Here is a 13,869-nt window from a genome sequence, read left to right as displayed (position 1 = left end):
TCATGTCTGTTAATTTCATCAGTATAAAAATATTTTTTGTTTCAAAAATGATTGTATAGTTACATCATTTAAGAAAGAGAAGAAACTATCACAAAAGGCATTAAATATGTATAAATACCGCTTTATTCACTAGTGCTTTTGACATATTATAAGACGTCGTCCTCGGGCAGATATAAACACAAATAAACTTTTCAAACTAAAATTAACGACTTTAGTCCTTTAGAACAAAATTGTATTTAGAATAAACAAATGTAAAGAATTTAAATTAAAGTTAAGTTAACTTAAGAACTTTATATGTATTCAATGCTTTTTGTGATAGTTTCTTCTCTTTCTTAAGTAAAAGATTGGCATGACATCCAACATCAATTTCGATAAGTTACATCATACTTCACTTCAAAACTTCAAAGTGTTTTACTATTTAATTGATTTTGTAATAATAATTTGAATAAATGAAAATTGGAAAATGCTAAACCAAGAATAAATAGGGTAGATAATCTAAAGTTTATTGGTTCAGTTGTTTTATTTTTTAAGTTATGTTATCAAATTGGTGTGTGAGCATTCACTATTTTGGTGAAAGACAATTTACTTCTGGTTGACTAGATGTGGATATTTTTGTGAAAGACATTTGTTTATTTGGTGTAATTTTCGACAATAGACATCAGACTTTATGATTTTATTAGGCTCTAAGAGCTTATAATAAATTATACCATTTATATCTCACCACATAAAAAACTGTATAAATTTTGGAATGTAGAGCTCTTTTTGAACTGCAGGCTGTCTCAGTTTGCACTGTTTTTTTTCTAATAATAATCTCATAAAATATTGTCTTCAGTATTTGTATGGCAGTGGTCAAAACTCATAAAGTATAATATGCAGTATATTCACTTTGATTAACTTCGAGAAGAGGGATTTTTCCATTTGCTCCAAAGCACCTCGTAGACACCAAGGAAAGGCCTTATAGTTGATAGTGATGCACTTGGGTACTATGTTATGGCCTCTACACCTCAGTAGAAAGACCAGCTGGGCATGTAGCTTATGCCACAGCTTTTGTAGATTTAACATAGAAAAGAACATCCGATTTCCGGTACTCATCTTGTTAAGTAACTTGAATAAAAGGTTGGATGTCACGCCAACAATTTTATTGATCCAAAAGAAAGTTCACAAAAAAGGCATTAAAGAACATTTAAAGAAACGTTTTTATTATCCTGCTAGTGCTTTCAATGTATTTATAAACATCGTCTTCAGGCAGAATTGAAATGAAATAAATTTTCAAACAAATTGGAACAAAAATGGCAATAGCCACTTGGTAAAAAACAAATTTAAAAATAAAGCATTAGAATTAAAAATACGTGTAACAACATTGCGCATGCGCCATACTGCGCAGAGAACAAGAGTAGCATTAGTTGTTTAGAACATAATACAAAACTTAGATTATTAATTTAAATTTATGACACATCGTTGCACCTGCGTCCTACAATGCAGAAATTGGGATCGGCAATTAGCCGTTTTTAGCAAAAAGTTTAGAAACATTAATCATCATCGTGCGTGCGCTTTAGTGCGTAAAGTAACAAGACTAATGCAGGTTTTTTAACAGCTTGTATAGACTGATCCAAATTCCGGGCAACTCAAGGGTAGAAGAGTTGCACGGAGAAAGCAGTGTGGTGAAGAGGGCCTCCCAAATATACACCAAGTTCCTTTCCCCACAGCACCGAAGCATCAGCACATGGTTCCAAAGCAGGGTATGTTGGTGCTATACAACCATCTCGGACAGCTCGGTGTCACAGCTGCCTCCTGCAATAGAATGTTGGCGAAAGCGCTAGCAGGATCATAAAAATGTTTCTTTAAATGTTCTTTAACGTCTTTTTTGTGAACTTTCTCTTGGATGCAGTATATTTATCTTATCTATTGACATTTATTATTGATTTTATCTAAGTAAATAAAACTTAAAATAAATATATAATAATAATATGCTATCATACAGTGATGATTTGTAAAATGTAATGATAGCTTTAATTAATTTAAATCACATTTCTGATCCAGCAGAAAAATTTTTCTGAAGAATGCAAAAACCTCCAGTTCAATTTAATATAAATTATACGAATTCTTAAAGTTAAAATCCACTACAAATTATATTAATTCTTAGTAAAATTAAATTAAGTGAATAAATTAATATTAGGTTATTTTTTAATTTAAATTCAAAAATGAAAGAATAACTTTGAGTTTCAGAATTTTTGAGCATGATTGTAGCATGTTTATTCCTTAGACTATTTATTATCAAATGTTATCATTATTATGGTGGTGTTGCTGGAGTGTATCCTCCTCAACTTATAATATATACTGATGCCTAATGCTATGCCAGACTGATAAAGTTATGTGCTATTTGTGTATGTGTCACATATTTCTAGATTTTTGTTTGGTTTGACACTTACTACTGGCACAACAAGTGATTTATTCATTATCATTATCATTATTATTTTAATACATTTTTTGTATGTTTAAAAATAATAGTTGAAGATGATGTAACTTATTTTAAAAAAGCTGTTTCTATTTTATATATATTATGTATATCATTTCTATTTTATATATTATGTATATTTTTTATTTGATGATAATACTATAAGATGATTATTATTTATATATTATAGTGCTTGGGATATTTTAAATATTGTCAACAATGTCAGATGGCTTTTATAAAATATTACACAAGATGACATTTACAAAATGATTACATCAAAACAATATTTTATACTAGACTCTTAACAACCTTTATGTCACCGGTAAAATATTTAATTATAAACAAACGTTTTCGACCGTAAAACTTCCGGTCTTCGTCGGGTTAAAAGTTCCGAGATTCGAATAACCGTCGTGTTCGCCGAACACGACGGTTATTCGAATCTCGGAACTTTTAACCCGACGAAGACCGGAAGTTTTACGGTCGAAAACGTTTGTTTATAATTAAATATTTTACCGGTGACATAAAGGTTGTTAAGAGTCTAGTATATAATATACCAGTACCTATAGAGTAGTGAAGATAACCTGTTTACAACAATATTTTATATCTTCACTAAATGAATTTGAATATAATTGTTAGAATTCACTTAAATGCATCATTTTGTTTAATTTTATAGTTAGTTTTAGGTATTATCTACTAAATTATTTTATATGAATTTAAAATCATTATGAATAATAATTAAAAAATGATTATATATAACATTTATTAATGCAAGTTTACATGAATTATATCTATAGAATGTAATAACTTATAGACTGTTACTACTAATTTATGTTACAACTTTTTCTTACAAGATAAAAAAAATTGAAATTTAAAATATAATATCTTTATATTTAGGATTATTAATTTAGCCTGCATATGCTTACCTAATATATAAATTGTAGAAATGAAATAAATTACAAAGTTTTTTAATATAGAGATTTGATAAAAACAAGCAAACCGTTTAGATGATACATAAATTATTTTTCACAAAACTATTCTTTTTATGTTAATGTAACTAGAATGATATATTTTATGTTTTATTTTTAGCAGTAAATGATGATTTAGTAAATTTCACACTAATTACTCATTTATTAAAAGGCTGTACAGAAATTGTAATTTTGTTTTTAAAAATTTATTATTAAGAAGTTAGTAAGAAATATTCATGTGTATAATTTTATTCACATATTTTTAAAGCAAGATTTTTTTCTGTTTTTCAGTGCTAGAAAATGTAATCAGTCAGATTGAAGATCAAATGATAACTTCTGAAAGTAAATTTTCAAATATTTTCATATTTGTATAAAATAGTTTAATAATATACTTTTTATATACTATACATTAATATGTTGTCATACATTGAAAACAATATATTTATATATTAATGCAACATTTTAGATAATTTGAATTTATATTAATAAATTATAACTCAGCAAATAAACAACTAAAACTGAGATATCCTTTAATGGATTATACATCCAGTTATTACAAAGCTGTCAAGAAGTTACAAATTATTCACTCGTCTGGAAGAGAAAATACCACGCTGGTGCAAACTCTGCTAGATGGAGACTTTGACACCGTATGGGACGAAGTAGAGATACTCGAGTCTCTTTTGTCTAGAGCCGGCCACTTCGCTGCAACTTCGCTCCGACTTAGCAACTAACGTAGTCGACTGTAGAGACTCGGACAATTTAGCAAGGCGTCGAAAGTGGCTAACGTGCTCTCTAGTTAACTTTTGTAAAATCCATATAAAATAACATCACCTCATTTTATTTTAATTTATCTTACTGTTGTTAATAATTTTATTTGTTTATTTATTGATTATTAATTTTTTATTTTTACTTTTATTTTGTATTCAAAATATCTGAAGTTCTCTATTTGGGTTCCCATATAATGTGGTGGTGTTTGTTTTCCTGAAGATAAATGAGATAACTCAAAAGTATTTGAAAGCTACGTAACACACTCCATTAAAGTATATCTCATAATTTTAGTTGAATTTATACAGGGTTCATTTTAATCAATCCACTGTGATAGCTTGAAAAATATGCATTCTACAAAAAATTCATTAAATCAAAAATGTTCGATTTTAAGGGTTCTCTAAAAATGGCACTACAATTGGTAAAATAGGGTGTACTTTATTTTCCTAAATGTGAATTCCCATTTTCTTATTGCATATTACAATTCTACATCAAAATATTTTAGATAAAATTCTTTTATCTAAAATATTTTTCTGAAAGGTGCACTTATTGGAAGTTATGAGTGTTTGAACTTATAAATTGCCACTGCTCTAGGTGCATGCATCTGTGAAGGACTCCCCACCATTAGGTAGTGCTGTTAGCTGTGAGACATTTCCAATAAAGAATTGATTTATACATGTGGAAAAAAGGGCAAAGTCTTTGAACATCATTTGCAACAGAAGAAAAGTGTGAGAGGCAAGGAAACTCGTGTTAATTAAACACTCTGTTAAAAGTTCAATAGCATGAAAAATGTATTGAGAAAATTTAAAATGATCTTGAGCCGAGTTTGAGGATACATATTAAAAATTAGCCGAGATCAATGTCTCCTCTTTATCACAAGCTTGATGGATTTAACATGCTGTGACATGAGTTTTATATTAGTTCATTACTTGAAGAAAAAGAATGATTCCACCAAATAATTATAGTTTCCTAATGATTTTTAAAGCATTTTTCTTCCTTTTCTTTGATGAATATTTACATTTATCCACAGATTCATGCATGTGTGCATGGTGTGGTGGCTGGAAAAAACTTCAAATGCTCATAATTTCTGATAAGTGTATCTTTCAGAAAAAATGTTCTAGATAAAAGTTAATAGTTTGTTTTTATATAGAATCATAATATGCATTAAAAAATAAAGGTTCACATTAAAAAAAAATGGAGTTGACCGGGCATCCAAAAGATCATTGATTGAGACTGCATCTTGCAAATTGCCCACAGCATCTTGTCATTGTAACAAGAGTTGCAGAAACTCATTAACAGCATGCTAAATGAATGTACTTAGGTATTAAAAAATGATAGCTATCCAATTAAATAATAGACTGTATTCTGATCTATTGGTGAATCTGTGTGTTTTGTTTTTAACAACCAGATGCCTAATAACTATGTGTAAGAGAGTTCAGATTGAAAAAAGATCTCAAATATATATCAAATTATCTTTTCAACAATGTATTATATATTGTTAGAAAGACAATTTGATACCTAAACATAATATTGAAGTAAACAATATTGAGTTGAAACAAAAAAATTAGATTTTCAGAATGCTAGTACTGTACAGTACATTGTTAGGTCTTCTGGCTACTGTAATTGTCCTATAAACAGTCTTTTGATGTTAAAGATTATTTTAATGTTCAAGAAAATAAAATAAATACAAAAATTGAAACAAGTTTTACTTCTTTGCAAATACTTTTGATAAAATAACACATTTCTTGGGCAAACAAACAGAAAAAAGATTACTTTTTTTAAATTGCAGTTAGAACATCATTATGCAATGGTTTTGGTTTAAAAATAATCAATAAAAACATATATAAAATGCTTAAAAATTTAACATCAAATGGAAATAAATGTAAATATTATGTATAAAATATTAATACATTAATCTCCATCAGAATAATTTTATTTATATTATCAATTTAGAAGATTTTAAGGAGTAACCCATGTTGTAAAAGTGATTAGTAGGTAGGTTGATTTCATGGACCTGTATCTAAAATAGAGAAAGAATCCAAAATAAAAAGTAAACCTGCATCCAAACAGGATTGCAGTAATTGACTATAAGCTCAAAGAGGGTCAGTTGAGCAGGGATGGGAGAGTCGGGAGTCATGTATTTTTCCGCCAACTCCCCATTCCTGCAGTTGAGGCATCTAACATTCATTTTATTAACAATGACTGAATAATGACTGAGATATGTTGTTCTGATTTTTAATTAGACATGTGGCAAGCATTCTAAATATTATGCCAACATAACATGACAAAATATTGCAGGCATTATTGTGAATGATGATTTAATTTTCCTTCACAATAATGTGAAAGGGGATTATGGGAAATTTCTTCTACAAGACTAATAAAGACTTGTGGAAGAATCTTCAACAAGTTCAATAAAGATTTGATTAATATATCTTCCACTCATTGCAACTTTCTGTCTATAAAAATGCAACCTTAACTTCCTTAACTTATAGAGCTTATATGCTAGCTTTTTCTCTGGAATTAATATTGATTGAACTAAAATGAATTATTGCAGCAGTTGTGAGAGTTGGGTTTACAATATTGAACTTTTTACTTTTTAACTGTAAGGTATTTCACTGTTTGTTTCTTATCTCAAATATGCATTTACAAGAAACCAAACTTTTCTAAGAACCCTAATCCTTTTTTTAGATCATATTTTTATAAAATTTACTTATTTTGACCTTTTGGATTTAATCTACCTATCTGCCTACAACCATCATTTTGTAGGTTAATCTGTAACAATGGGATGTTTGGAGTTTATTGGAGAAATCTGGTAGATCAAAAAATCATGCATTTAAAAGAACCAGTAATGAATTTAATAAAATAAAAATGTTTTTGATCAGTTTTACCAATCTACATCAGTTACGATAGAATAGAACACTAATACGAAAATTTTAAATTTTAAAAATGATTCTGAGATTTTAAGAAAAATTCCAAGATAAATATATAAATAAATAGCCGAGGTTAATAAATAATCACAGAAATATTAATTAAAAATAAAATAACACTGAATGAATGAATATCGTCCAATAAAATTAATTTTCCTAAATGGAGCGTCATGCGCCTAATACAATTAACTTTCATAAACAGATCGCCATGCTGTAGACTAATTGTCTGCATCCCTATGGTTGATGCATGACAATTTTTTGTGCGCTTTATAGATTTCCAATTTCTCTAGATATCTCATTGTGTGTATATTAGATATGATGTTTGCCTGCTCCCATTGTACTTGTATATCTTGATGTTGTGAGTAAACTGCTAGTGCCATATTATTTAGAGTTTTATCAATTGTGTACTTATCCTTAAGTCGTCGTTGAAAATCACGTGTAGTGGCGCCCACGTAGAACAGTTTTGATTTGAAACACTGGTCGTTTATTGGGATGGAGTAAATCCCCACGGATGAATTACAGTTATATGGTTTCTTATCATTCCTTAAAATCCTGAAGATTGTCAGGTTGCATCAGTATACTATCGCTACGTCATTAGCTTTGGCCGCTTTCTTATGCATGTTTCTTAAAGATGGGATATAATTTAAAACAACTCTTCATTTCTGGTTTTTTGATACATGTTGACTTTTTGATGCTTGAAAGGTTGCGATCAATTTCTGTATTATTTTTATTGGATAACATGTTGCTCTGCAATGTTTAATATGTAATTTAGCTCCAATACTGTGTCTTGTATACTGGTACAATGGGTATATGCCCTTCTAATCAAGGATCTAAATGCTGCAAATTTTATGCACCAGGGATCAACAGAGTTATATGGAATTAACAGAGGTTGAAAATATGGTTTCCTGTATACCTTGGTCCAGATTTCATCGTCTTACAAGAGATAGAAACGTCCAAGAAGTTTACTGTTGTTTCACTCTCCTGGTCTAATTGTAGGAGTAATCCATAGGGGTTATCATAGATTGCCTTTAAAAACTGCTGCAGGTTTGGTTTTCTCTGCCACAAGATGAAGATATCATCAACATATCTAGCATATACGATGATGAGGTGTTGGAATTTGGGCAGAATGTTGTTTTCTAGTTGTTGCACCACTAGTTCACAAAGTATTGCTGAAATGGGACTGCCCGTAGGCACACCTCTTCCACGTAAGTATACCTTATCCTCAAATTCAAAGAATGATGTATAACATACAAGATGCACAAGTTCCAGTATATGATTGTGATGTTTATGTGCATCTTCAATGTTGGCAAACTGGAAATCCCTTATTGCACAAAAACAACGAGGTATTTTTATAGATGGATACATTGCTTTGAAGTCTAAGACTGTCATGTATTCTTTTTCTACTAGCGAAATGTCACCGAGGCATTCTATAATCTGTAATGAGTTGTTAATGGAAAAGGGATGGTAGCTTTATCGTGGTAGAATTTAACTAGCCCCTTTTCAATCAAAAATGTTGGCGAATTAAATTTCTTGACGACTGGACGTATTTGGTTTCCCGGCTCATGCATCTTGGTGAATGTGAAAATTCTTGGTGTTTTTGGTGCCCGGACTATGGAGCTGTGCATATGTAAAAGTTGTGCTAAGGGAGTGGAGGTGAATCTTTTAACAATAGACCAAAACTGTATAGAAGATCATGCAGACTGCAACTGTCTACTAATATTTGACCAGTAGTGTTTTTTAGTCTTACATAATGAATGAAAGATTGCTTTAGAATCACAATATTTTATTAGATCTTCATTATTATGGAATATTCAAAATTTCCACAGCGTCCTGTTTTTTTATTTTCTTTGCTGTTCTACAGTCTCTGTCAAACCAAACTGAAGACGGTAATTTTGTCGTTCCCAAGTATAATCTTAATCAAGTCCAGAATTGCAGAATATCTGTCCTCTATTCCATCACCTAAGACAATATTTACATATTTGGCCAAAACTGTTTCAGAATATAAACTGGATTTGTCTTCTTTCCAGATTAGTTCTTTTTTCTTTTCAATCAAGTTAGATTTTCTAGCCTCGTCAGTGTCTATCAGGATTTCAGAAATGACCAAATGATGGTCAGACATATAATCTTCAGAAATAAAAAATTTATGCAATCTCTCTACCAGACTCTCGCTCAAGATTACTAAATCGATTACTGAGCACCCAATTTGAAAGTATAAGAAAAGTCTGCTGATGATTCAAAAGAGTATTGACTATTTATTATGTATAAATTATAAGTTTTCACTAGTTCAATAAGTAAATTTCCTCTTTTATTGCAAATTTTATCATTCGATAATTGAATGTTTGAAATCACATCCCCCTGATAAATAGTGTCCATAGTCAAGCCAATTCGTGCATTGAAATCATCCATCAGCAGAAGATCATAATCTGAAGTATAATCAGAAGTCAAATCTTCCAATTTTACAATTAAAGTTTCAAAGACAGGAATATGAAAATATGCTAATATAACCATCATTTCTTGTAGCCCTTTATTTTGCCACCAGTTAAATTTCACTCTAACAACCATTATATGTTGCCATGACAGCAGCAAGTTTACTTCCCTCAGGTCTTTGTTTATACCTAGAAGTATCCCGCCCGAAGGTCTACCTCTTCCTAAACTTTTAGTAGCCATTACCTCAAAAACTTTTAATCTACAGTTAAGGCTTTTAACTCTCGAACACAATGGAGCTGTAGACCAAGTCTCGGTTAGTCCCAAAATAGCAGTTTCAGAAATGTGTTTAACAAAACCACTATCATTCACATTAGTTAGGAGGGTACCCTGAGAATTCCATGTTGAAACTTTCAATCCAACTGTACACTTCTTTGGATCAGAGAATGAAGATTTTGAGAATTTGCCATTTAATTTTCCACTAAAAAATCAAGTTTTAATAATTCTCCTCTATCTAGGTCGTAAGTATGTCTTTCATTGCCAATCTGCAAAGCATCAGCCATCAGTCAAACTCTTTTGCCTTCCAGCGTATAATTGTGTAAAAAAAGGCAGTATTTTTTTCTGTCTCAGTCTTGAACGTCGACATAAATCATCAAATATTTGTATATTCTTCAATGCATTATTTGCCTTTATCCTTTTACCGTTACAAAAAATTAATTTTTTGTCTGTAAATGACTGTAATTCCACCGATACAGTATCTGATTGGTTAAATTTCACTATCTTAACTGTTGGAATTGATTTTGATTCACCTATCAGTTTAGAAAACAGGTTTTGCACTTTCCTATTCAAATCGGAACTGTAATCAGTTAAACCTTTAATCAAAATATTTTTCTTTCTCACTTCATTCGACACCTTGTCTATAGAATGCAAGATCAAACTATTTTTCCGCTGCATGTCATCATTAAGTGTGGAAATTTCTTCTAATTTAACCTTCAGCTGGGTTAATCATTGGTCGTGTTCATTATGTAAATTAACCAACCAGTCAATCCTCATAACAACCTCGTTTAGAGTCAAAAAAAGCTTATCAAATTGGTTGTCCAAATATGAAATAATCTCCCTAGGGATGGACTTACTTCAGTCTATCTTTGAAGAGAAAAAATCCTCCAGTCTTGCCGACTTCAAGGAAGGTTCTCTCGGAGAATGACGTCGCTTTACAGTAGATACCGGCGATTGAATCTGTGAATGCAGTGGAGTACGATCAACAGGACCGGGATTTAATTTGATTCCTCTTAATATTAACAACAACTCAAACACCATTATCCAAAACTCAATATTTTCCATAATTTTAAAATTCAAAATAGGCTCACAAAAAGTTCACCAACACTTTTCGCAGCAAGCAGCACCCCCCAATAAATATATATTTTGTCAATATTTTATTATAAATGAATGAAGTGTTTATTGCATGTGTTTAATTTTTTCCTTTTCTCACAGCATTAGAGGACATGGTCTCTACAGTTGAAAATCATCTAGCGACTTCAGAAAGTGAGTTTAAACATTTTCTTTTGTATTAACATATGATTATTTTTAGTCATAGTAAAAATCAAGTATTAAAATGTGTGTTGATTGTATATTTTTTTGATCAAGTTTTACTTTATTCAGCATTAGAAACTGTGATTAGTTTGGTTGAAGATCAAATAACATCTTCCGAAGGTAATTTTAAACTAATCTTTATTTGACTTAATATTGTTGCATAATAATATACTAAATAAAATAAAATAAGTTTTTGACAATATTGTTGTTTATGTTTAAAATTTAGTAGAAAAGTTAAAAAAATAATTTTGAATTTATTTAAAGTTAAATTTTTAAATAAATGATTGTGGAAAAAAAATACATTGGAAGTTTTGATACACGAAATAATACATATTAAACCAGTTTTTATAACTATTTACTTTACAACTCTTGCTTCTGAGATGGTCATTACTTTCCTGTTATGAAATGTGACTTTTTTATTAGTCATTTTTATGTAATAATATAACTGTATTTGAACCATATTAAGAAATCAGCACCACACTTTTAGGAGTGTGGTGCTAATTTATGACACTGAGTTTATGGGAAATATGATGGTTTTAGGTAACGATTGCTTTCCAAGAATTAATTTTGTCATAAAAGCAGGAATTTATTGTAATTTTTTCAAATTATGTGCATCTCGATAAAACTTTGTGACTTAGTTTAAAAATTTCATAGATTAAAATCTTGTACTGGCTATTACATAAATTTCAATGTATTATCTTTAAATTCATCAAAAAAGTTACATTGAAATTAATAACAAGTATAAAATAAAATTATTCTTAAAACTGGAACTACTGTATAAGTGACAACAAACTGACTTTTTGTATGTTTCTGGCAGTGATGGCATTATAAACAAAACTTTGTTTGGGGCTGCCTCAGGCTTTTATAGAAGACTTTCTTCTTTTCTGAGCAGTTTGTTTTAAAAATTTTTGTTCCAGAATGTTATTTTTTTTTTAAATGTTTTAAATTTTAAAAGTTCAGCCAGAAAAGAAGAAAACCTTCTGTAGAATCCTGACACAAGCCTCTGAACATGGCCAAAAACATTTGCCTTTTCCTTTACAATGCTGTTGCTGCTGGAAATGTATGAAAGGTCAGTTTGTTGTCACATATAGTAACGAATATTTAATAATTGACTAATTTGTGTTGTCAGTTTAAATATGACCATCTACTAGTAACTTTAATAATTAAATAATTTAATTTAGAAATGTTTGACAGAATAAGGACCTGGAATAAATTTAAATTCATAATCTGTGCATAATTGAAGGCATTATCAGTTACGTTATGCAAAAATTCTGAATTGGAAACTCTTCTACACATATAAAGTTCATAGTAATATATTATTTGTAATGGCTGTTTAGTGAGCAACTAATTTTCAAATGGCATTCATTTAACCACAATTTGGATATTCTAGCTTAATATGCATATGTATGTAAAAGTCATTTGATTAAATATTATGTAATATATAAAATATACTGTACAGCCTATCATTTTGGAATGTTGTAAGAAATGAAGTTATAAGTAGCAAAGATATAACAGAAATTAAGTGTGTAGAGAAATTTTAGAAAAGTCAAACTTGTTTGTAAAGAAATATTCATTAGAAATTCAGTTAAAAATTGATTCCATCTTTTGTATGTTTGCTGATTTTTGCAATATTTCTCCTCTGCATTCTCTTATTCATTTGAAAAACAATATTTTCATTTCTTTGCCAATAGTTTTATTTCTATTATTTTATAAAGAATTTTTTATATATTTTATTATCTTCAAATTTGTTTTCATCAACAAATTTGAATGAGGATATTTTATGAAAAAGTATTTTTATATAGCAATATAATTTAATCCAAAAATCAATAAGTTCGATTTTTGTATTAAATAATATTTTTCAACAAAATATATATTTTTTGTTAGTATTAGAAGAAGTAATTACCTCTGTTGAGGAGAAAATAACAACAACAGAAGGTAAGTTTTACATTTTATTGTTTTAAATGGAAACATAATTGCTATTTTTCATAAACAGGGCATCTCAGATGATGACTTGAAAGGAAAAAAAAATCTAAAAAAGAATAAATTTACTCTCATTATCTAAATATTCAAGTTGCTTGCCATTAAAATTCTATGGTTGTATAATTGTTTTACATACATTTCTCTAATATTTTTAAAGAGAAATATTGATTTAAGCACATTTATTTTGAATGTTTTATTTCAGCTTTTTGATATTTTCTAATCTAGGCTTGTAAACCAAGGATTTTGTAAAATTAATATCAAAAAATGATCCCGGAGAAAGTTCACAAAAAAGGCGTTAAATAACATTTAAAGAAACGTTTTTTATTATCCTGCTAGCGCCTTCGACGTATCTACAAATGTCGTCTTCGGGCAGAATAGGAATGAAATAAATTTTCGAACAAACTTTTTAAAAATTAGAACAATAACGGCATTAGCCACTTGGAACAACACAAATTTAAAAATATAAAGCATTAGAATTAAAATATGCGTAACAACATCGCGCATGCGTCACACTGCGCAGAGAACGAGAGTAGCATTAGTCATTTGGAATGCAATACAAAGCTTAGAATATTAATTCAAATTTAAAATAATATTAATTAATCTAAATTAAATTTAAATTTAAAAACAACATCGCACATGCGTCCTACAAAACAGAAATCTGGTACGACAATTAGCCATTTTTAACAAAAAGCTTAGAAACGTAAATCAACATCGTGCATGCACTTTAGTGCATATGGTAACAGGACTAATGCAGGTTTTTTAA

The 13,869-nt window shown here is 29.5% G+C and overlaps 1 protein-coding gene across 1 annotated transcript in view; it reads left to right on the top strand.

Moving 5' to 3' along the window:
• The window catches only part of LOC136990717 (fap1 adhesin-like), a 150,942-nt gene that overhangs the window by 76,726 nt on the left and 60,347 nt on the right, over positions 1–13,869 (top strand). The window contains exons 29-32 of the mRNA XM_067289137.1: positions 3,712–3,762; positions 11,028–11,078; positions 11,196–11,246; positions 13,011–13,061. Coding sequence (XP_067145238.1) covers positions 3,712–3,762; positions 11,028–11,078; positions 11,196–11,246; positions 13,011–13,061 — 204 coding nt within the window. The remainder of the gene's footprint in view (positions 1–3,711; positions 3,763–11,027; positions 11,079–11,195; positions 11,247–13,010; positions 13,062–13,869) is intronic.

This window comes from Centruroides vittatus, unplaced genomic scaffold (assembly GCF_030686945.1).
Source record: "Centruroides vittatus isolate TY-2023 unplaced genomic scaffold, ASM3068694v2 contig_134, whole genome shotgun sequence".
NCBI classification, from domain to species: domain Eukaryota; kingdom Metazoa; phylum Arthropoda; class Arachnida; order Scorpiones; family Buthidae; genus Centruroides; species Centruroides vittatus.
The sequence above is the reverse complement of the archived record's forward strand: the minus strand, read 5'-3'. Positions and strand labels throughout refer to the sequence as shown.